General features: G+C 41.1%; 1 protein-coding gene across 2 annotated transcripts in view; it reads right to left on the bottom strand.

Annotated features, from left to right (window-relative positions):
- Nucleotides 1-22532, bottom strand: part of PCOLCE2 (procollagen C-endopeptidase enhancer 2) — a 71211-nt gene that overhangs the window by 4758 nt on the left and 43921 nt on the right. Inside the window, exons 3-8 of one of the 2 annotated variants that reach the window (XM_029214752.1) lie at nt 20565-20820; nt 13806-13930; nt 10892-11028; nt 5558-5712; nt 2537-2539; nt 548-631 (exon numbers count right to left, since the gene is read on the bottom strand). In XM_029214752.1, coding sequence (XP_029070585.1) covers nt 548-631; nt 2537-2539; nt 5558-5712; nt 10892-11028; nt 13806-13930; nt 20565-20820 — 760 coding nt within the window. The remainder of the gene's footprint in view (nt 1-547; nt 632-2536; nt 2540-5557; nt 5713-10891; nt 11029-13805; nt 13931-20564; nt 20821-22532) is intronic. The other variant, XM_029214753.1, reaches the window with a different exon arrangement.

The following is a 22532-nucleotide window of genomic DNA, read 5'->3' as shown; positions in this document are numbered from 1 at the left end:
AGAAACTCTTAGAAATTCTAAGTCATTAGGTAATATCTCCTCAGGTTCCAGTTTATAAGAGTTTCCAAATGGATTTCAGATTTCCAAGTTTGAATTTAGTACTTTGGAAGGACACTACAGAGGAAATACTTGAATTTCTTCGGAGAGAGGCCAGCTTGGACATGTTTCTAATTAACTTCAGTTGAATTACAGATATGTGAAAAAATACTCAGTGTGTGAAAACTATGTGAGAAAAAAGGGATCCCGGTTTTTTCAGGAATACGGAGCCAGCCAGAAGACACAGAGCGGTAGTATCACGTACCAGGAGTCAAATTATTAAGTTTACGTGGAAACTGTATATTTTCTGTACATCAATTTTTCTCAGGTGTGAAATCTAACACTTCAAAAGGCACAAGTCAACATACCCTAGTGTGTAAGAAAATATTTTCTTGGGTAAATGAAGAGTGTAACTGACCCTTTACCATCACATTCACGGCAGTTCCTTTGAGATTAAGCATGCGGTTTCAGGTTTCTGATTAAAGAGGAAAGGCTGGGTTTTATTTCTTACCAAAGTTACTCAAGCAATAATTGCTTTCCAGAGTCCCCGACCGTCTACACTTCTGCTGACACAGGGCCACGGTGGGTTTTAAACCTTCATTCAGAGAAGAAAGACATAAGATTCATGAAAATGAATTCAAGTATAATTGGTGTTTAGATCTGAATCTACCAATTTAAAATTCCCATATATTTCCCTGAGCCACCAATCTGTCATTGCAATGAAATAATTAAAAAGCATGCAAAGGCGACTCTTCATGCTACCAACTCCTGCTCTAATTTCTTCAGGGTAACTCAATACCCTCTGCTGAGTTTTAAACCTGAGATCAAAGATAACCCAAATTTAGCCCTATTCTCTTCTTCCTTTATATATAACTAATGCTGTAACTAAAAATAGATACAGTCTCATGTGCCCTGCTTAGAAAAACCCAGTACAACAAATATGAACACAGGAGATGTAGGTTAACTCCTCATTTTCCGAAAGGAATCCTATGGGTCTCCCCCTGAGGGTGGAGGGTGCTTTATTGGTGCATCTGAAATACACAGTCGCCCAAATGGGAGCAGTACAGGTTTCTGGGAACACTGCTCATGTGGTAAGGTGTGTTATAGCCGTAATTAGATGCAACCAATCACTAAACATTTATTTTGAGCCTGTAAGGATTATTAGTAAGGATTATTCATTGCCTAGAAGGATCTTAAGAACTGAGAAGTAGACAAATTTGAAAGTACAACTAAACAGATAACCACAGTGGTTCTCAGTCAGGGGTGATTTTGCCCACTAGGTGACATTTGGTAATGCCTGGAAATATTTTTGGTGGTCACAGCTAGGGGATGCCACTGGCATCTAGTGGGTATATAACCAGGGATGCTGCTAGACATCCTACAGTGAACAGGACAGCCCCCAACAGCAAAGAATGATCTGGCCAAAAATGTAAATAGTGCCAAGGTTGAGAAACTGTACTATGAGGAAACGAAATGAAATGAAATGAAAATAATCCTCATTAAAAATGTTTCCAAAATATTTCCTAATGATTCACTTATATGTGGCAACATGCTAGGAAGAACCAAACAAAGCTGTCACAGGACACTACTTGGTGGGTAAGAATTTACAGCTGTAATATTGCCCTGCTGATATGTTCTGCTAACTTTTCTGTGAAGTTACTCTTTTTTTTTTTTTACATCTTTACTGGAGTATAATTGCTTTACAATGGTGTGTTACCTTCTGCTTTATTACAAAGTGAATCAGCTATACATATACATATATCCCCATATCTCCTCCCTGTGAGTTTACTCTTAATGTGTACCCCTACTTAACTCCAAAAAGGATCCAAAGTGGATTATAGTATTAAAATATATACAATTTAATGTTAAAATACACACAGTTTAATGGTAAAATAAACACAATAGCATATATATGGAGAAAGAGCTCAGAAAGCATTTAGAGGGACTATTGTTCTAGGAGTTGGGGACCTGAATTTACCTCATTCACTGAGTCAAAAGGTAGTGGCGTTAGTGGTTCTCCCTGTCTGATGAAAGAGCATCTTTTCACGTGGGCCACTGGAAACCAGCTCCTTCTCGGCCTCGGAATGCTAGTCTGGAGGTTGGGTGGGTGTCCCACACGGCCCCTTCTCTCCCTTCGGAACATTCCCGCTCTCTTGCCTTTCAGCCATCAGCTGTCCCACCCTGACCCTCGCCATGCTCCCGTCCTCTCTGCTGCCCTGCACTCCCCAGCACGGCACCTGGTTCTCAGACCTCCTCTCCATGTGCTCCCGCGGCCGTGCCGGTGGGTCCTCCCTCCTCGGGGACGATCCCTCTCGGCGCCGCCACGGCCCCATCCTTCCCAGAGACGTTCCCTCTGCTCCGCCTCCGCCCCTCAGTCCCAGGCTTCCATGTCCTCCTGCTGAAGTCTCATCACCAATCTCCCAAGTGTGGACACCCTGTCAGCCAGTGTAGCCTCTTCTCCTTCAAGCTTATTTAGTTACTCTCAGACTCTCACGAGTACTTGCTTTCTGTCTTTAGAGGTTCAACACATTGACCCCTCGCATTCTTCCCACTGCACCATCCTGGCCCATCTCTACTTCCTTAGCTACTCCACTTAATTTCCATGGTCTGTTATCTCACTTCCCTGACAATATGTTAAACTCCCTTTCCCCTCTGCCCTCCAACCCTTAGGAAGCCTGAAGTAGCCTCTGCTTCTCCTTCTGTGCCCGCACGTAGACAGCTGAGGACACAAATGGACCCTCGTCCAAGTGACAAGCTGTCTCCAATTTCCACAGCTGTTTTTCGGATTCTCCCAACCCCCCGGGGCTCCCGCCTCCCTTCCGTCTCATTCTCAGCGGGTGACTTTGCCTATTTTCTGGGGAAAACAGAGATGATAGAAGAAAATGTCCTCGAAGCCCCACCAGACCTCCGAGCTGTCTTTATCTGGCCCCCTCTCTTCTTTCCTAACCTGAGAGAGGAGGCTGCCCACGTCTGGTCTAAGGTCTGTCCTTCTGTGCGTCCTCCGAAGGCCAGACCCGCTCATCTTTGTGGAAATTTCCTCTACAGTTTATTCCTTCACTCTGCCCTTCTGTTCTCCTGCTGTGCCGGCTACTGCCCATTGGCTTTACCACGTTCACACCCTCCCTTAGGCTTGAACCTGTGCACTGAGTTGCTGGACTTAGTTTCCTCGCCTTGCTCCACACGCCCCTCACCCCCATCTGGCTTCTGCCTGCACAGCTCCACTCATAACCCTTGCCAGGGTGTCCAGTAGCCTCCACGTCATGAAATCACATGGTAACATTTTAGTCCTGACGTTGTTTGAAGCCTCATCAACACTTGGCTCTTCTGACTACCCCCTTCTCAAAACACTCTCTTCCCCGGCCCCCAAGACACCTGGGTTCCCCCCATGTCCGCCGCCGCCCCTTAGCTGCTTTTTTCATTCTTCTCTGCCAGCAGATCCTCCCTCTTTAAAGACCTGGAGTTTCTAGAGATTTAATTCCAGCCCTTCTCCTTTCCCCCGTAACCTCTCCCTAGGCAATCGCATTCTGCACCATGGGGTCAACCATGTTGAAGACTGAAATTTAAATCTCTTGCTTAAATCTCTCTTCTGGCCTGGAGGCCCGTAGATCTTACTGTCTACATAACGGCTCCATTTGCTTGTCTCACAGACACCTCTAACCCCACAAGGGCACAGCTTAACTTATGAATCTACCCCTCAACCTATGACTCTACTTCTTTGAATGGTAACATTGTTCCTCTGAGTTGTGCAAGCCAGGGACCCGGGCGGCATGCTTCTGGATTGCCCTAGTCCAATTAACCGCTGAGCCCTATCAATATCTCCCAAGGTCTCTGGCCTGCAGAACTGTCAGTGTCTCTTGACCGTCTCTGTATTTCTGTCTGGTGCAGTTCCCCTGGACAACCCCAAGAACATGCTGACCCTCCTGACCCCTACAGTCCATTCACCTCACTGGGGCCTCACAGAGTGATCTTCGTAAAGTGTGAATCTAATCCTGAACTTCCCTTAAATCCACCAACAGCTTCCCCTGCACTTAGGATAAAACCCCAACTACTCAGAGCATCAGGAGTGAGGTGGTAGGGCCTAAAGATGAACCTAGCAAGAGAGGCTAGGTACAAAGTGCGAAGGGGTTTGGCCCTTGTGCCGTCCAATATGGTAGCCACTGGCCACGGAGGCTTTTAAATTTTAATTAAATTAAAATTCAGATCTTTAGTAGCACTTGTCACATTTCAAGTGTTCAACAGTGGCCACTGTATTGGATGGCACAGGTGTAGACAATTTAAGTGGGAGAAGGACACAGTCTGCTCTGTGTGTGTGTGTGTGTGTGTGTGTGTGTGTGTGTATGGGGCATTCAGTGGGGAATTAAGACAGAGGAAGGGGACCCTAAGAGTGTGGCTACAGTTGCTGTGGACCATGCTTGGGAAAACAGGTGGAGAAGCAGAATTGAGACGGAAAATAATGTGATAGAAATGAGTTACATTTGATATGTTTTAATTTAAATGTCTAGCAGTTGCAAAACTCTAGGAGAAAATTTACAAATTCATGTTTGCAATTTCAGAGAAAGTTTAGGACTGGAGATAAAAGCTGGGGAACCACAAGATAAAAGCTAGGGAACCACATGAATGCAGACAGATAATTCACTGGAAAGAATAGGACACCAGGGTCCACTGAGATAGGCTAGAGAAATATTGCTGTAATGTGCGGCAGTACACCTGCAGGCCACAAGGTGGCACACTGTGGAGTGCTCAGAAAAGTCAACCCTTCTAGAAGTGCCTGTACTCAGGACAGCCCTGCTCAGGGTACCTGCAGAAAATGGTGGGCAGTAAAGCTGGGTTTATCTCAGCCTATTTCATATCTTAACCTTAGATCCTTCCTTCCCACTTTTTTTCTCCTCCCTGGATTTAGATTTTGAAATCTCAGGCCTGAAATCCTGGTGGGTGGAGCTGACAGGGTACAGAGACAAGATACAGGGACCCACACTTGCCCCTCCATTTCTTAGATAATACCAGAGTTTCCCGACTGGCTTCTATAATACCTCAAATATTTTTGTTTGATTTACTCCAATTTGAAAAAATAATACATTTTGTATGACACATTTTGGAGCATACCCCATCCCAAAAAAGTCCAAATACTGGCAGATGTGAAAACAGGCAGGTATCAGGGCCCTGAAACTTTAACCTAAAACACTACAGTTCTACGTAATAAAAAAAACACATAATTTTATAAGTGCCAAGAAATAAAAAGTAGGCTTGTAATGATCTGTGCCAAAACAGGGTTCCTAGCATTTTTAAGTGACCATAATCTTCTTAGGTAACATTTTAAAATTATTAGCTTAGAAGCATTCTTACACCTTACACTTTTCTTTAATTCATGGAATCATATTATTCTCTTCCATAAGTTGTCATCTTATTTAACTTATTTTAGTCTCAAGTATTTTCCTCTTATTTAATTTTTTTTTTCTACTTCAGAAGAATTTTTCTTATACTCCTCAAGTTTGTGTACAAACTTCAAACAAGAAAAACTTACTTGTAGTCACAGGAAAGGTGGTGGTAACAGGTGGTGCTGTAGTTGCCGGCAATTTCTTTGGCCTGAATTTGTAGTGACCGATAAATCCATCTGCAGTTAAACTTAAGTCTGATAAGAACTGAATGAGAAGTTCATTTCTCTCAGATACAATTGGCCTAAAAGAAAAAAAGATGTAATTATATATATATTTAAAAATTTAGGTGACACCTCTCTGAAATGTAGAATTTTCTAACTTTCCATCAATTTCTGATGATAGGTTATTCTTTGTTTAAACTGAAAAGCTGAAATACTTAAAAAGATGATGGTCTTAATCTGCTCAGTATTAATGCGAATAGCTAACATTTACTGAACGTTTGCTCAGTTAGGCACGTGCTTTGTGAAAACTGTTGAATTCTGTCTTCACAACAACCCTGTTATTATCCCCTCTTCATGGAATAGGCAAGTGAAGATCGGAGAGTTCAAGTGATTTGCCCAAGGCCCTCGGTTAGTCTGTGGGAGAGTCAGCATTTGAAAGGACCAGGTGTCTTTAGAGACGCTGGTAGACATTGGGACCAATGTAAACACTGAAGCTGCAGCTGGTTTCTCACAAGCACCACAGGGTTTGGCCTGACTTGGCAACCACACAGCTTCTCTGAACTAAGACTCTGGGTTCCAGCTGGCCTGGGGAGCTAGGGATGCTGACCCTGGGGAATCAGATGGAGAACTTTGGTGAACAAATTCCCACACCCTGTGAAGACACCACCAAAGGGATCATCTCAGTGGTCACCTAGGGATAGGAAAGCCATGCAGGGTTTAATGGGACTTTCATTTCATTGTTAATGAGAGTTCTTATGCGTGCCTGAAATGGAAACCTTTCTGTTTATAATCTGGGTAGCAAAATGCTGTGAAGGAGAAAGAGAAAGTGATTACTTTGTTTTGGTGGTCATGAAAGACATCATTAAGAATTCTAATTTTAAAGCAATTTTAGGGGCGTGCTGGTACTAAAGGTTTAGTGGCGATAATAACTGAGGCTCAGAAGCTCTGTTAAATCTTAGGGGATAACTATATTATACAAGACGGTAGTTTCATTTAATCTTGCTATTGTTATTTAAAAAATGGTTTAAAAATGCTGTTTGGCTAATTCTATTTTAAAACTATTTAATTCAGAAGTGGAAAATTTATTTAATTGAGTTAATTGGTGGTTTGACTAAACTCCTTTTTTTTGAGTCGTCTTCTCAGCTGAATCACTTCTTAGCCCTCACGGATAGTAAGTAATGAGGCAACCTGTCAGCTATTTTGAGTGGAGTGGGTGGAGGGGAAGGTAGATCTGGACTTAACCCAACCAGTTAGAAAAACTGCAGGATTCTTTTCTGTCCTGAAGGTTATTGCCTTCTTAGCCAAGGGACGAGACAAACCTAAGAGCAAGCTCTGTGACCCACATTTAGAGTTCCAGTTACAAAAGTGACCAAGGTCATTTAAATAATGCTTCTAAGAATCAAGCCTGGAACAGAAATATTTTATCTTGCTTTTGAAAACACATTCCATTGAATAAATACAGTGTGCAGGAAACACAGTTCTCAACTACAAGTACAAATAAGACACGTTAATCTTGTTTAGGTGATAAAATTACAAAAAGCACTTCTTATAAGCAGCAAAGAAAACCTTAAGATCCAACCAGGTCAGCCTTCTAGGCATGATGTTATAATCATAGTGATCATTCACTGCCTTTTCTATGAACTCATCTTGGAAGCACGATATTGGAAGCTGAATTTTCTCAAGGAGGAGTATTTTAGTAACAAAGATATGCCGCTACTGAGTTACTTTGCTACTGAGCTTTAGTGTGAATGCGACAGAGTCACAGTGCCATAAAGGTACTGAGGGCAGAGTGCTGCATCTGCAAATTAATGTTACAAATCGCTAGGAAGGCAAGGGGGCATCTCACTTGGACCCACTCCCCACTGGCAAATCCCAGGATGGACTGAGGCTGCTGACTGGTGTCTTATAGAGCCGGCTATGTGAGCTGTCTCTGCCTTGTTATCCACAGCCTTCCTCTTCATCAATCACTACAGCCAACCAGCCACCAAGTCCTGCCAATTTTGCCTCCTAAATATTCCTTGATCCACCTCCTCTTCATCTCTACCACCCTTCCCTACCACCTCAGCTTTACCGGGACCACTGCTACAGCCTCCCTGCCAGCTCCCTGCTCCTCTTGTCTACGGCGGGTGTTCTAGAAGCACCGGTCCTGTCACTTCCCCTAACTGCACTTCGAGAGTCCCCATGTCTGCAGGACGTGGAACCCAGCTCCACTCTCCACCTCCTTGCTCTCTGGGCGCCCACTCAAGGTTCAGGCTCCAGAATAGCATAGATCTCCCCTGTGGATCTTCAATAACGGAGTCCCCTCTGCTTGGAATGAGTGTGTCCTAAGTTCTGCCTCTAACTCTCACTCTTGCTTCAAGACTTAGCTTCAACAGGCATAATCTCTTTTCCCAAACCTCCCCTGACCTCCCACCACTTGTCCCGACTGGACCAAAGGGCTCCTTGTCAGAAATCCACCAGGACATTCCGTTGCCAATTTACCTATCTGCCTTGTTTTTGTCCTTCCCACTACTTACCTCTGTATCTTTTATTTTATCTTTGTGTTCGAGGTCCCTAGCATCGTGTCTGCCACACGGCTGGGGTATATATAGTAAATGTTTCTGAACTGAATCCAGTGGTATCGATACTGATTTGAACCAGGCACAGGGATGCTGAAGTGATATCCCCATTGCCCCCACCCGCCCTGAGTTTTGTGCTTCTCCTTTCCTTTTGTCTATAGATTTACTCATACATATGCATCGTGAAACCATATATTCTATAGGTTTGCATTTTTTTTAACTTGATATAAATGAAAGAATATAATGTGTCTTTTTCTGTTATTTTTTTCACCCTCAACATTATAACTGTGAGATTCATCCACTGTGCTCAGGGCTGTATAGTGTGAACTATAACAGAATCGAACTATTCTCTTGTTGATAAACATTGTGCTGTTTACTCTGCCCCCAGTACAAATAATATTAATGAGAACATTTTTGTATATGTCTTGTGATGGACAGGGACAAAACTGTCCACGAGAAGAGTAGGGTATATGCTCTATACCAGGTCAGAGGATACAAGCTCATTTTCAAATTTTTTAAAAAAATTGTTTATTGGGCTTCCCTGGTGGTACAGTGGTTGAGAATCTGCCTGCCAATGCAGGGGACACGGGTTCAAGCACTGGTCTGGGAAGATCCCACATGCCACGGAGCAACTAGGCCCATGAACCACAACTACTGAGCCTGCGCGTCTGGAGCCTGTGCTCCACAACAAGAGAGGCCGCGATAGTGAGAGGCCCGTGCACTGCAATGAAGAGTGGCCCCTGCTTGCCCCAACTAGAGAAAAGCCCTCGCACAGAAATGAAGACCCAACGCAGCCAAAAATAAAATAAATAAAAATTTTTTTTAAATTGTTTATTTATTTTTGGCTGCGTTGGGTCTTCGTTGCTGCACACAGGCTTTCTCCAGTTGTGTCCAGTGGGGGCTACTCTTTGTTGCGGTGCGTGGGCTTCTTACTCTGGCGGCTTCTCTTGTTGCGGAGCACGGGCTCTAGGCACGCGGGCTTCAGTAGTTGTGGCTCACCGGCTCAGTAGTTGTGGCTCATGGGCTTAGTTGCTCACGGCATGTGGAATCTTCCCAGACCAGGGATCAAACCCGTGTCCCCTGCATTGGCAGGTGGATTCTTAACCACTGTGCTACTAGGGAAGTCCTTATTTTCAATTTTATTAGATATTGCCAAACTGATTTCCAAAGTGATTGTACCAATTTACATTCTTGTCAAAGATTTATTCACTATGCAGCTTTCTTCTTTGGGGAATGCCTTTTCATGTCTTTTGTCCATTTTTTCTGAGTTGTTATCTTTTTCTTAATAATTTTTAAGGATTTCTTGATATGTTTTGGAACCTAGACCTAGGTCTTTGTCAAATATATCAAATATTTTACAAATATCTGTTTCCATTTTGTGCCTTCTCTTTTCCCTCTCTTTAAGGTGTATTTTGATGAACAGAAATTCTCATTTCAGTTCCCAATCCATTTGTAATTGACGTTTGTGTGCTATTAGATATGAATACAATTCATTTTTACCATAGAAGCAAAAGTTGTCCCTGCCTCATTCTTCAATAGGGTCATCCTTTACCTGCTGATCTGTGCGTCTCTGGGATATGTCTCATCTGCAGAGACATGTGGATATGTTTCTGGCCTCTCTTTGGTGTTTTCATTAGTCAATTTTTCTACCTCTCTGTTAAAGCCACACTGTCTTAATTACAACAGCTTTCTGACCTGGCTCCACCATGGCTGGTCAAATCCTCCTGCCGGTTCCTTCTCCTTCAAAACTGTCTTAGTTTTGTCCCCTCCCCTAGCAATGCCATGTACATTTTACAGCTGGACTGTAAAATCCACATCAAAAATGCTTACTATTATCAAACATAATAAATATAAATGGATTTAAACCGGAAAGTACCTTGCTTTAACTCAGATGTGTCTATGGGAAATCATAGAAATGCATGTAAGATCAAGTGATGCAGATATTCTAATTATGTTGAAGCAACAGAATAAGAAAGGCTATTTAAATTGGCACAGTGGTGACCTTGCCGGCAAGTTGTAGTAATGTCATTGCCACCTTCCCTAGTACTGTATGTGGCGGTGTGAGATATCTTGCACCAAAACAGTCATGTGTTGCACCAAAATGCAGCACAGAGGAGTTAAGTAACTTGCCCAATGTCATGCATCTAGTAAGTGGCAGAGCTCTTAGCTCCATAAGTATTTGCTGATAAATACACAGTGCCTTTCAGGCTCACTCAGCAAGAATTTGAGCAACAATGCGAGGCGGCGTAAAGCCCCCAACGTCCAGGACAGGTAAAATCACCTGGATCTGTCATAAGCTTCCAGGTTTCCTCGTCTGGATTCCCAATCATCAGCTCCCTAGTTTCTGCTCAGAATTTTCCTCATTCCACTCTGATGCTTCAGCTCCCCACTTGCAGGGCAGTGAGGTATCCAGGTCAGGTCTCTGGCTCAGCGTCTGCCCCAGGGGCATCACCAACTCTACTTCGGTTTATCCGTTTGGCTGCCGAGCCCTCTCTACACTCTTGCTAATGTTGCCTCGCTCTCTGGGTTGGCTACTCTTTGTGTTGATGATGTACGGGACTCCACTGCCACGGAACCCAAGAATTTGAGAACAAAACGACACCACAAAATCTTCCAGAAAATACAATATAATTGGGCAATTTAATAAGAAACAAGTTTAGAGCTCCTAAAATATTAATGAAATAAAACAGGTGCTACTCACGCAGGGGGGCTGTCGCCACAATACTTCCCAATTCTTTCAGCGTCATTGATCTCCCCGCCGTTAAACACGGCCACATAATCGTACCGGCAGTAGTTATCACGCTCAACATCAAACTTCTCAAACTTTAATTCTATAAGCTTTAGTGAAAGCACAACATTAGAAGTGTCAGAGGAGCAGTGTGGAACAACCTCAAACAGAATTCTTCCTCTCCCCAGATTTGTAGGGTACCACGATTTTCCTTCTTAAAAAAATTTATTCACCGTGTTTGAATTTTTTCTTAGTGTTTACATACTTATTAGTTATCAAAATTGTGGTATTCTTTTGCTTTCATTTTTAATCATTCCAAAAGACCATCTCAAGCCCAAATCAATCCTAATTAGGATCTTAAACGTGGGAAGTCTGTTCACTTACAGCTAAGAAAGTATAAAAACACTATATAACCCCAGAAACCTATGTTAAGACTTAAATTGGGCTTGTGTTGGAGTGGGAAGCGGGGCTATACACCAACTTCATTCTTCTCTAGAGGAAAACTAATAGAAATAAAAATATTATCTACAATGTCCCCTATAGTAGTGTGTGTTGGGGTGCGTGAGATGGGTGGACACAACAGTTCCCCTTTCAAGAAAAGGAGACTCACATTCCCACCACATGTAAAGAAGTCAAATTCTTTAGGACCAGAGGTTCAGGGAAGTGGGAACTGATTATGATGTCTTCTGGAAGTGATGTTTGAAAACTGTGCCTGCCAAACACAGTCTGCTTGGTGATCTGGTTGATTTTTGAAGAGGTTGCATAGAAGCATGGATACACAAAGTCAGTGTTAGATTTCTGAAGTATTTCTTAATTTTTTTTTTGCACTGGTACCAGTAATAGTGTCCTGAATTATTCGAATCAATAAGAAGTTTTGATGTAAGAGCAATCATTCCCCTCATAAGCAGATTTTTCAAGACTCCCTCCAACCTGTGAATCAGAGGAAGTCTCACTGGGTTCATAAATACCCATGGCACCCAGAGAGCTGGTCCCCACTCTTGCTGGATGGCAGGTGGGCAGGCAACCCTCCTTGCTGCTTATGGAATATAATAGGCATTAACTCCTGTTAGGACAGGCACACTGTTACTAGTTGTTAGCTAGCAAAGACTTAAACACAGTAATGTGGGTGAGGGTGATAACAGCAATGGCACCACAGAGAGACACAGAGGTAAAATGTGGCTTTGAACATCATTGCCACTTATCTACATATTTATTCACTTTTAAAAAGTCAGCACCAGTGATGGGTGAATAATTGCTTATTCATACTTAACACTGCTTTAAGTTATATTAAAATATTTCCTCTTTGGGTCCTGTAACTCCTTAGCGGTTAGTAATAAAATGTGTTCTAGGTTATTAAAAAATTGGCTGAACTTTTTCTACTTAGAAAATAGTCACAGAACTTTTGAAGAGAAAATAAGTAAATAAATAGAAGGGTAAAGGGGAAGGTTATGATTTTTTAAAAAGTAAGTCTTTAATAGAAGAAAATGCCCATAGATTTACATAGAAATTACTTAGGACTTAACTTTCTCATATTATTTTTCTCATTTGGACAGTTTCCAGTGATTTCAGACACCATGATTAAAAACTCAGCTGGCTGAAGCCAAAAGTCATATAAAAAGATAAAACCCAAATTTAAATAATCCAAGAGAAAAACAATGGAAAAAATGCTAAATTGTAATCTGTGAGTATAATTAAATTCAAATTATTTAATCTAACATATTTACAAATGACACAGAGAGAAAAATGATCAATACTATCTCAAGAGTTACATAATGGCTTAAATGTTTGAGAAATTTAATTTTTAAATTTATTTTAAACTATAAAATGTTTAATAGATCTATAGAATCTTTCATTATCAAATAAATGAACATACTTTTCATCTTAAAAATAAAATTGAATTTTAGGATTATTATCAAAGTGTGTGAAGTGTGTGTGTGTGTGTGTGTGTGTGTGTGTGTGTGTACTCAAATCACTAACTTGCAGGGTATATTTACCTGAGTAATTTTCCACTAAAGAAATGAATATATGTCAAATAATATTTGTGTAAGCAATACAAAAGATCAATTTAGAAAAGTTTTTTTAACAGTATTATAATGCTTACCATACAGTGTTTTGATTTAAGTCTATAATGTTTTGTAATAATCACAATTTTTTTAAAAGTTATTTTCAGAATTCCACAATGTAAGCTTGGTCTATTCTCATGCTAAGTTCAACCCTGCGATTAATATCTGAAAGTGGTCCCCAAAAAGGGTAAAAATTCATATAACTACATACTAATAAACAATGGAAAACTCCTCTGTTGATTGTTTTAGAGCAATGAATAAAGTTATTTGTGGGGAACCTACACAAATTTTATTTTAAACAGCAACCAAAAAAAAAAAACAAAACACACACCACCAGTTTTCTCATCAGACCTTTCTTAGAAAAGATGTTCTTAGAAAAGATGATGTGGTATGCTTGCATTGGCTTTGTTGAAGTGAAGCATTCAGGCTGTTTCTGATTTGGTCTCTAAGAGGGCCATTATCAGGACATAATGCTCTGTGAGCAAATGGTAACCTGAAGTGTACATGTACTTGGGGATTTGTTATGCTCCCACGGTTTGTCACTGCTGCTTATAACCCCATGCTTACAACATCTTCCACGGCGTTAAACAATCTCATGTGGAATTTGCAGACCATTTGTATTTCAAAACCTGTTTTGAAAATTACAATTCTATAATAGGAAATTAAATCCGTGAATTTACAAGTCAGATGGCACAAAGGCAATTTTAACCTGGGCCTTTGCATGAAGAAATACTGTGTCCAGGGGGTCTTCCTCACCCTGTACCTTTAACAGTTCACACTAATTCACACATGCATACTTTCTTCATGTTTTCAGGGAATCTCACCTGATTCTTTGGGGCTACAATGTGCCACACACAAGTGACTCCTGCAGGGTAATCACGGTCTGGCCAGTTGGGGGTTTTAAAAGAGCCGAAAGGTCTTTCAAGGAGTCCTCCACAATACTGATCCCCTGAAGTTATTAAAAATGAAAAAAGAAAATCCAAGTTTATGGCAATGCAACCATGGGGAAATTAGGAATTTGGAATATTGATACTATAATAAAGACAATGGCAGATGCTTTTAAATTTTCTCTTAAAAAAATGGTTAGTCTCCTCTAAACCCACCCCCCTCCCTAACACACACACACACACACACACACACACACACACACACACACACAGAATGATCTCTAGGTTAACTGACATATCAGCACGAGAGAGAAGGAGTGAAATCAGGGCCATAGCTTCCTTCCTTTTTCCCATTTTTTGGACGAGACAAAACATTTGGGCACGCACTCATTCAGAAATCATGCAGGCTCATTAGAACTCTCAAGGCAGGGGTATTATTTACTAATACTATTTTTGTCCATGTCCACAGACAAAATCTGAATTAGCTGTTATAGACAACACTCATTCCTAGAAAACTTTTTATACTATACATCTTTCACAATTTTTAAGAATTTTGTTTGTAAAAACAATACATGTTTATAAATTTTCAGCAATACAGAAAAGCATTAAAGAAGGTGGGAGTGATTTCTAGATTGGGCCTGTGTTGGGCAAGCTCCCTCTTGGTCTGAGAAAGTGACTGCTCCAGAAAAGTCTCCTGGACTAACAGGTATAGGTGTCACAAGGGGGCCGCTCCATCCCACGCAGCTACCCATGACCCTGGACTTGCCACCAGGCATGAGCAGTTCTGCTCTGAATGAACTCAGAACAGAACCAGGAAGGCTCTCTCCCAAGGGCCTCAGGAAGGGGTGCCACCGGGTGTTGCCAGGACCTGCTGGAGGTGCCCTCACACCAGACAGCACAGGCCCTGTGCGTTATGACAGGGACTGTGCTTCGTCAGCCAGTGTCCCTCTGCTGCCCTCTGTCCCCAAACCCCTGGTTCCTCCCTCACCTGCACACTGAGATGGCCTTGTGTGGGGATGAGACCATCCCCCTACCTTTTCCTCTATTCCTCCCACCCCAGACCCATAACCTCATGTAGAGCTCAGACTCAGCAGTGCTGGAGGTTCTCCCTTTATGCACAAGTCTCATTATTTCACTAGGAGCTTCCAGAAGTTTCACCACAGCTAAACTCAGCAGCATTTATGATTGTTAGGATATTAAGATGGAGGTTTAGTTTCACACTTGGTCTTCAAGAGAAAATTCTGCAGTGTTAGATTCCTGCTCTGTGCTGATATTAGCCTCACTTCTCTGGGACTGAACTGGGTTTCCCCAATACGCCTAGACTCCTAGTAAAGCTGTTTCTTCATTGGTGGGGGGAAAAACATTAAAATGAGGGGTAAGATTACCTCAAATCCCACTAACCACAATGAACATGTGACAAACATCATTTCAGACCAATCTCTATTCATATGTATTGGGTTGGCCAAAAAGTTCGTTTGGGTTTTTCCTGTAGCATCTTACAGAAAAAACCAAATGAACTTTTTGGTCAACCGAATACAAAAAGGTTCACAGAAATAATTTTAGAAAGACATTTTAATACAAGTTTTACATTTAATTTTACTGGGACTTAACTAACAAAGAAACACTGAAAGGAATTAATATACTTTAATAAAAATATTTCTGTGACACAGAAGCTAATCATTCTTAAAAGAAGTCTCTAAATTTAAGACAATGTGTTATAAAAATTGAGCCTGGAGTAATTTCTGTAACTTTTTAAAAATATATATTTATTTATTTATTTTTGGCTGTGTTGGGTCCTCGTTGGTGCACAGGGGCTTTCTCTAGTTGTGGCGAACGGGGGCTACTCTTCGTTGCGGTGCGCAGGCTTCTCATTGCGCTACTCTTGTTGCGGAGCACAGGCTCTAGGCATGAGGGCTTCAGTAGTTGTGGCGAGTGGGCTCAGTAGTTGTGGCGCACGGGCTCTAGAGCTCAGGCTCAGTAGTTGTGGTGCACGGGCTTAGTTGCTCCGCAGCATGTGGGATCTTCCCGGACCAGGGCTCGAACCCATGTCCCCTGCATTGGCAGGCGGATTCTTAACCACTGCACCACCAGGAAAGTCCATCTGTAACTTTTAATTCATGGAAAATTTCAAGCATATACAAAGTAAACAGAACAATGTAATGAATCTCTATGTATGCATCATCCAATTTCAACGATTATCATCATTTTACTATTCTATCAATGTCACTACCCAATGCTCACCACCTGCATTATTATTATTATTATCATTTTACAGGTTTGGGGGAGGTAAATTCAATACTCTGAAATGCACAAGTCTTAGCTGTAAAAATTTGAAAAATGGATCTGCCCGTGGGAGCCACACTCCTATGATTATAATAGAATCATTTCCCACAAAATTCCTGTATCCCTTGTCAGTCAGTCTGCTGGCTCTTCGCGCCATTTTTCTAAAAAATTTCACCTTAGATGAGTTTTATTCTAGAGCTTCATATACATGAATTATACGGTGTGTCCTCTTCTGTGTCTGACTTCTCTTGCTTAGTACAATTTCCGAGATACATTCATGTTGCTGTGTGTATTAGTAGTTTGTTCCCTGACGTTGCTAAGTAGTATTCTGGGCTGTGGAAACCAGAGTTTGTTCACGTATTCTCCTGCTGATATTCATTTGGCTTGCTTCCAGTCTGGGCTTCTGCGAATAACGCTGCTATGAACATTTTTGTATACATCTCTTTGGGGACATGTATTTTCATTTCTCTTGCATAAATATCCAGGAATGCAATTGCTGGGCCAAGAGTAGATGTAGATGTTTAACTTCATAAGAAACTACCAAAATTTTTTGCCCAAGCGGTTGTAGCATTTTTTACCTCTCAAGGGATGAGCACTTTGGTTGCATCACATCCTTGCCACCATTTAGTGCGGTCAGTTGTTTTAGCCAACCCGGTTGGTATGTAAAACCACAGTGGTATCTCACTGTGGTTTTAATTTGCATTTCCGTGTTAACTAATGACACTGGACAGTTTTTCATGTACTTATGAGTCATTCATATATCTTCTTCTGGATAGTATCTGTTCAAGTATTTGCCCATTTTTATATTCATGGGGATCTTTATCTTTGTACTGTTGAGTTCTTTATATATTTTGAATACAAATCCTTTATGAGGTAGTTTTGCAAATATTTGCTCCTATTCTGTAGGTTGCCTATTCATCTTTGTAACATTGCCTTTTATAAGCATTAGTTTTGATTTTAATGCAGTTTGCATGGTATGTATTTTTCCATCCTTTTATGTTGAACCTATTTTGTCTTTGTATTTCTAGTGCTTTCTTTTAGACAATTATGGTTGGGCTCTGCTTTTGAACCCATTCTAATAATTACTGTCTTCTAATTAGAGTATTTAATCCTCTACCTTTAATGTATTTATTGACATGTTTGGACAGTGTGCCAATTACTATTTTGTTCTATTTGTCACACCTTTCTCTCGTTCCATCTGCTCTTCCTTTCCTGCCTTCTTTGGGCTGTTCAATAATTCTGGTATTCTATTTTAATCTTTTGGCTTTTAGCTAAAATATGTGCATTTTTAATGGGTTCTCCAAGGACTGCAGTTTTAATGGGTTCTCCAAGGACAGCGTATTTAGAGTTAACAGTGTATTTCTTCACGTACTGTATATTTCCATTTGCTCCTCCATCCTTTGTTCAATTGTTGTCATATATATTATGTCATACATTACGCTTGCCACAATAGAGTGGTAAAGTTTTTTGTTTGCTTTGTTTTGAACAGACACATGTAAAGAAATTAGAGAAGAAAATAAAATATAGCCTTCTATATTTACCATTTCCAGTGGCCTTCAATCCTTCCATTACCTTTGAGTTACCCTGTGGGGCCACTTCCCTTCAACTTGAGAAACTTCCTTAAATACTTCTTGTGATGCAGGTGTTTATCTGAAAATGTCTTTATTTCATTTTTTTTTACCATTACTATTATTCTATTTTTTTAACATCTTTATTGGAATATAATTACAATGGTGCATTGTTTCTGCTGTATAACAAAGTGAATCAGCTATACATATACATACATCCCCATATCTCCTCCCTCTTGCATCTCCCTCCCTCCCTCCCTTCCTATCCCACCCCTCTAGGTGGTCACAGAGCACCGAGCTGATCTGCCTGTGCTATGCAGCTGCTTCCCACTAGCTATCTATTTTACATTTGGTAGTGTATACATGTCCATGCCACTCTCTCACTTCGTCCCAGCTCACCCTTCCCCCTCCCTGTGTCCTCAAGTCCATTCTCTACATCTGCGTCTTTATTCCTGTCCTGCCCCTAGGTTCTTCAGAACCTTTTTTTTTTTTTTAGATTCCATATATATGTGTTAGCATACGGTATTTGTTTTCCTCTTTCTGACTTACTTTCATTTTTGAAGACTAGCTGTAGAATGCTGGGTTGATATCCAGCACTTTAGAAATGCTGTTCCACTGCCTTCTGGCCTCCATTGTTTCTGATTAAAAGAAAGCCATCCTTCAAACCATTGTTCTTCTGTATGTAATTTGGGTTTTATCTAATCGATTTTAAGATTTTCTCTTTAGCTTTCGACTTCTGTAATTTAATTATGATGTGCCTAGGTGTGGCTTCATTTTTATTTATCTTATTTGGGATTTGCTGATCTTCTTGGCTCTATGAATTGATGTTCTTCACGAAATGTGGGTGGCCTCAAGCCATCATTTCTTGAGATATTTTTTCTGCATTATTATCACTCTCTTTTTCTTTTGGGACACAAATTACACATGTGTTAGACCGCTTGACATTGTCTCACTGGTCTCCGAGGCTCTCTTTCTTTCATCTTTTTCCTCCTGGTTCTTCAGCTTGGATCATTTCTATTCAAATCCACTGCCTTTTTCTTCTACCACCTCCAATCTGCTTGTAAGCCCATCAGGTAAATTAAAAAATTACATGTTCAGGGCTTCCCTGGTGGCGCAGTGGTTGAGAGTCCGCCTGCCGATGCAGGGGACACGGGTTCGTACCCCAGTCCGGGAAGATCCCACATGCCGCGGAGCGGCTGGGCCTGTGAGCCATGGCCGCTGAGCCTGCGCGTCCGGAGCCTGTGCTCCGTAACGGGAGAGGCCACAACAGTGAGAGGCCTGCGTACCGCAAAAAAAAAAAAAAATTACATGTTCTGTATCTTTCAGCTCTAGTATTACCATTTTCTTTTTTATATAGTTTCTTTTCTGAGATTCTCAATCTGTTTATTTTTTACACATATATTTCCCTTTAAATCCTTAAACATTTATAATAGCTGCTTTAAAGTGCTTCTCTGCTAACTGTAACTTCTGGGTTATTTTGGGGTCAGTTTTTATGGACTGCTTTTTTTCTTGAATATGGACACACTTTCCTGGTTTCATCACATGATTGGATACTGGACATTATGAATGATACATTATAAAGTCTCTAGATTCTGTTGTGTTCCTATAAAAAGTGACTTTTGTTCTAGAAGGCAATCAACTTGGCTAGACCCAAGCTCAAAGTCTGTTGCCCTGGTAGCGGGCAGCAGTTGTAATCTCTGTTTTTTTCAACCTCCAGATGATGCTTTTGTACCAGGACAATTGCGTTCTCCCTCATATATGCAGAGTTTAGCCATTAGCCAAAGATTTAGCTGGATTATACCTAAATTTTTTGTGCCTCAATTCTTCTTTGGGATTTCCTCTCAAAGGTTCTGGCTGCTCTCTCAAACCAATGATGTTGCACTATAGCCCAAAGCAAGAAAAGATTAGGAGTGCCTGCAGGCGGAAGGCTGTAAGTTTAACAGATGTTGACCACTGTGGTTGTCTTCCAAGGGTAGAGGTTTCTACCCTTGGGAGCGCACATGTACTGACACGGAATGATCCCAACTCGTAGTATGAAGTGTAAAGAAAAAGTTGTGAAACAATATGAATGTATGATACTACTTATATATTTTAAAAACTATTGCAAAAGTACATACATATAAGTAAGTGCATATAGACGGTATGGGAACTACCAGCCACAGCTATTTCTAAGAGGGGACTACAATGGGGTGAAATGTTTCTATAGCTGTATGTGTATATCTGTATGCAGGCTTCACATTTTTACTCCATGAATCTCTACATTTGAATTTTTATAAGAATATATATGGCTTTAAAAAAGACTGTTTTTTTTATGGTTTATCTCAGAATATTGAATATAGTTCCCTGTGCTATACAGTAGGACCTTGTTGTTTATCCATTCTATATGTAATAGTTTGCAACTACTAACCCCAAACTCCCAGTCCATCCCTCCCCCACCCTCCCTCCCCCTTGGCAAGACTGATGTTTTTTTAAGATTTTTTTTTTGATGTGGACCATTTTTAAAGTCTTTATTAAATGTGTTACTACACTGCATCTGTTTTATGTTTTGGTTTTTTGGCCACAATGCATGTGGGATCTTAGCTCCCCAACCAGGGATCGAACCTGCACCGCCTGCATTGGAAGGCGAAGTCTTAACCAGTAGACCACCAAGGAAGACCCAAGACTGACTTTTCAATGGTCTCTTGATGGTTTGGTGGTATTTATTAGCTCTCTGTTTGAGAAGAATTGCTCTTAAACTTTAGATTACATGAGTAAATCCATATAATTTGCCTAGAACAGTGCCTGACACACAGGAGGCATTCAACAACTGTGAGCCCTTATTATTGCTGTTATGTGGAAACGATACCTCTTTCATTTGGTTCAGCGGCAGAGAACATGGCCATGAAGCCATTCCCAGCTGTGTTGGCATCGGAAATCATCTGCACCATCATCTTGTTGCCACTGGACACAAGAGCTCCGGGCCGGAACGTGCCGCAGAAGCGCCCAATGCGCTGGCCATTGGGGTGGCCGTTGTACACATCCACAAAGTCATAGCGACACAGGTTGTCACTCTCCAGGTCTATGAATCGGAAATTAAGAACTACTACTTTTCCCTCGGGGACCTGCCAAGAAAAGGGCCAAGTGGAAAACGGTGTCATGAAAACATCTGAAATCTTCACATCTAGCCAATTACTAAAATAAGCAGATAAAAGTTTAATACCCAAAATGATGGTTTTTCTTCCCTCAACTCTGAACTAGGCCAGAAAAGATTTTCTACCATAATGCATTCCTAGTGAAAGATAAGCATTTGTTCTCTTTTGACAAATTCCACAATTCTCTGGGGTACGGGAGCTTATTCCTAGGGAGTCTGTCTCAACAAAGCTGCAAAATACTGCATCAGTCTTATTAATTGATAAGTCATTGCTGACAAAGAATACCAGTCCTGATTGGACCTTAGCGCACATCTGCATATTTCAAAGCACCATGGCACTCAGAGATAGTGCTTGGCAAAGCAACATTTGAAAGGTCATTTTTCACAAATAATACAATAGGACGATCTCAATATACAGAATGTTTCTATGAAGTTCAAACTGAAGGGGTGATTTGGCAATTGTGCAGTTAATTTACAGATAATCCACTTTGGATCCTGAAGAATCCAGATCAAATATCTACAATGATTATGTTAATTGAGTAACTGGTGAATCATCTCTTTTCAAAGTCGCTGAGTTTTTATTTGTTTTCCAGGTGAAAACTTTGTATAACAGGCAGCCTTGAAACACAATATACACTGATGAAAAAGATGTGTTTTCACTTTCTCATAAGACTTTCCTCACCATAATCTCCTCCTCCCTCCTTGTTCCCTGAATAGGTAGAGAAAATGGCTACAAAAGCATTTGGCAGGATTCTTACAAAAGCCCCATTTCTTTCCCAGTTCACACTATTTTAATTTCTTCATCCAAGCTGTTTAAAGTCTTGATCAGCTTTGTTTCATACTCAATAGAATAAGAATTTCATTCCGTAAAAGCTTACAGATGACAAAGGTCAGTGATTAAAGAAAAAAAAACACAAGCAACACTGACTGCTTCATCTTAGACTATCTCAGACTCAAAGATCAACAGATGCTTTCTTATAAATATGGCTTCCCCATGCTGGTAAATGCCATGAATTTTTTTTCCTATAATAAGAAGAAGTGTTTCAGTGTTATTTGCCTTTTTTGCCACATACACACCCAATGTAGAAGCTGTAACAGAGTAGTCACAAGAAGAGGGATATTTTGGCTTTGACATGGTTGCATTCTAATTGCTGGAAGCTTATCTTAAGTGTGAATATCAGAAGCTGTAAAGCCACAGTCTAAGAAGCTGATAGCAAAAAATGCAATTAAATTTTTAAGCATGCTCACGGAGATAGCTGTTGTAGAATGCCTTGTTTTTTTGTTCTGCTTTGTTGCATATAATCTCTATTTATCCCATGATCAGAAAATGATCAAAATGTGATGCCACGGGCTTCCCTGGTGGCGCAGTGGTTGAGAGTCCGCCTGCCGATGCAGGGGACACGGGTTCGTGCCCCGGTCCGGGAAGATCCCACATGCCATGGAGCGGCTGGGCCCGTGAGCCATGGCCGCTGAGCCTGCACGTCTGGAGCCTGTGCTCCACAATGGGAGAGGCCACAACAGTGAGAGGCCCGCGTACCGCAAAAAAAAAAAAAAAAAAGTGAGTCCTTTCTACTGTATGACCCAGCAATTCCACTCCTGGGTATATATCCAAGAAAACTAAACACTAATTCAAAGATACATGCACTCCAATGCTCTTAACAGCATTATCTACAATTGCCAAGA

Source organism: Monodon monoceros, unplaced genomic scaffold, assembly GCF_005190385.1.
Source record: "Monodon monoceros isolate NGI ecotype Baffin Bay Population unplaced genomic scaffold, NGI_Narwhal_1 Super_Scaffold_11, whole genome shotgun sequence".
Lineage (NCBI taxonomy): Eukaryota > Metazoa > Chordata > Mammalia > Artiodactyla > Monodontidae > Monodon > Monodon monoceros.
This window is presented reverse-complemented; position numbering and strand designations above follow the sequence as displayed.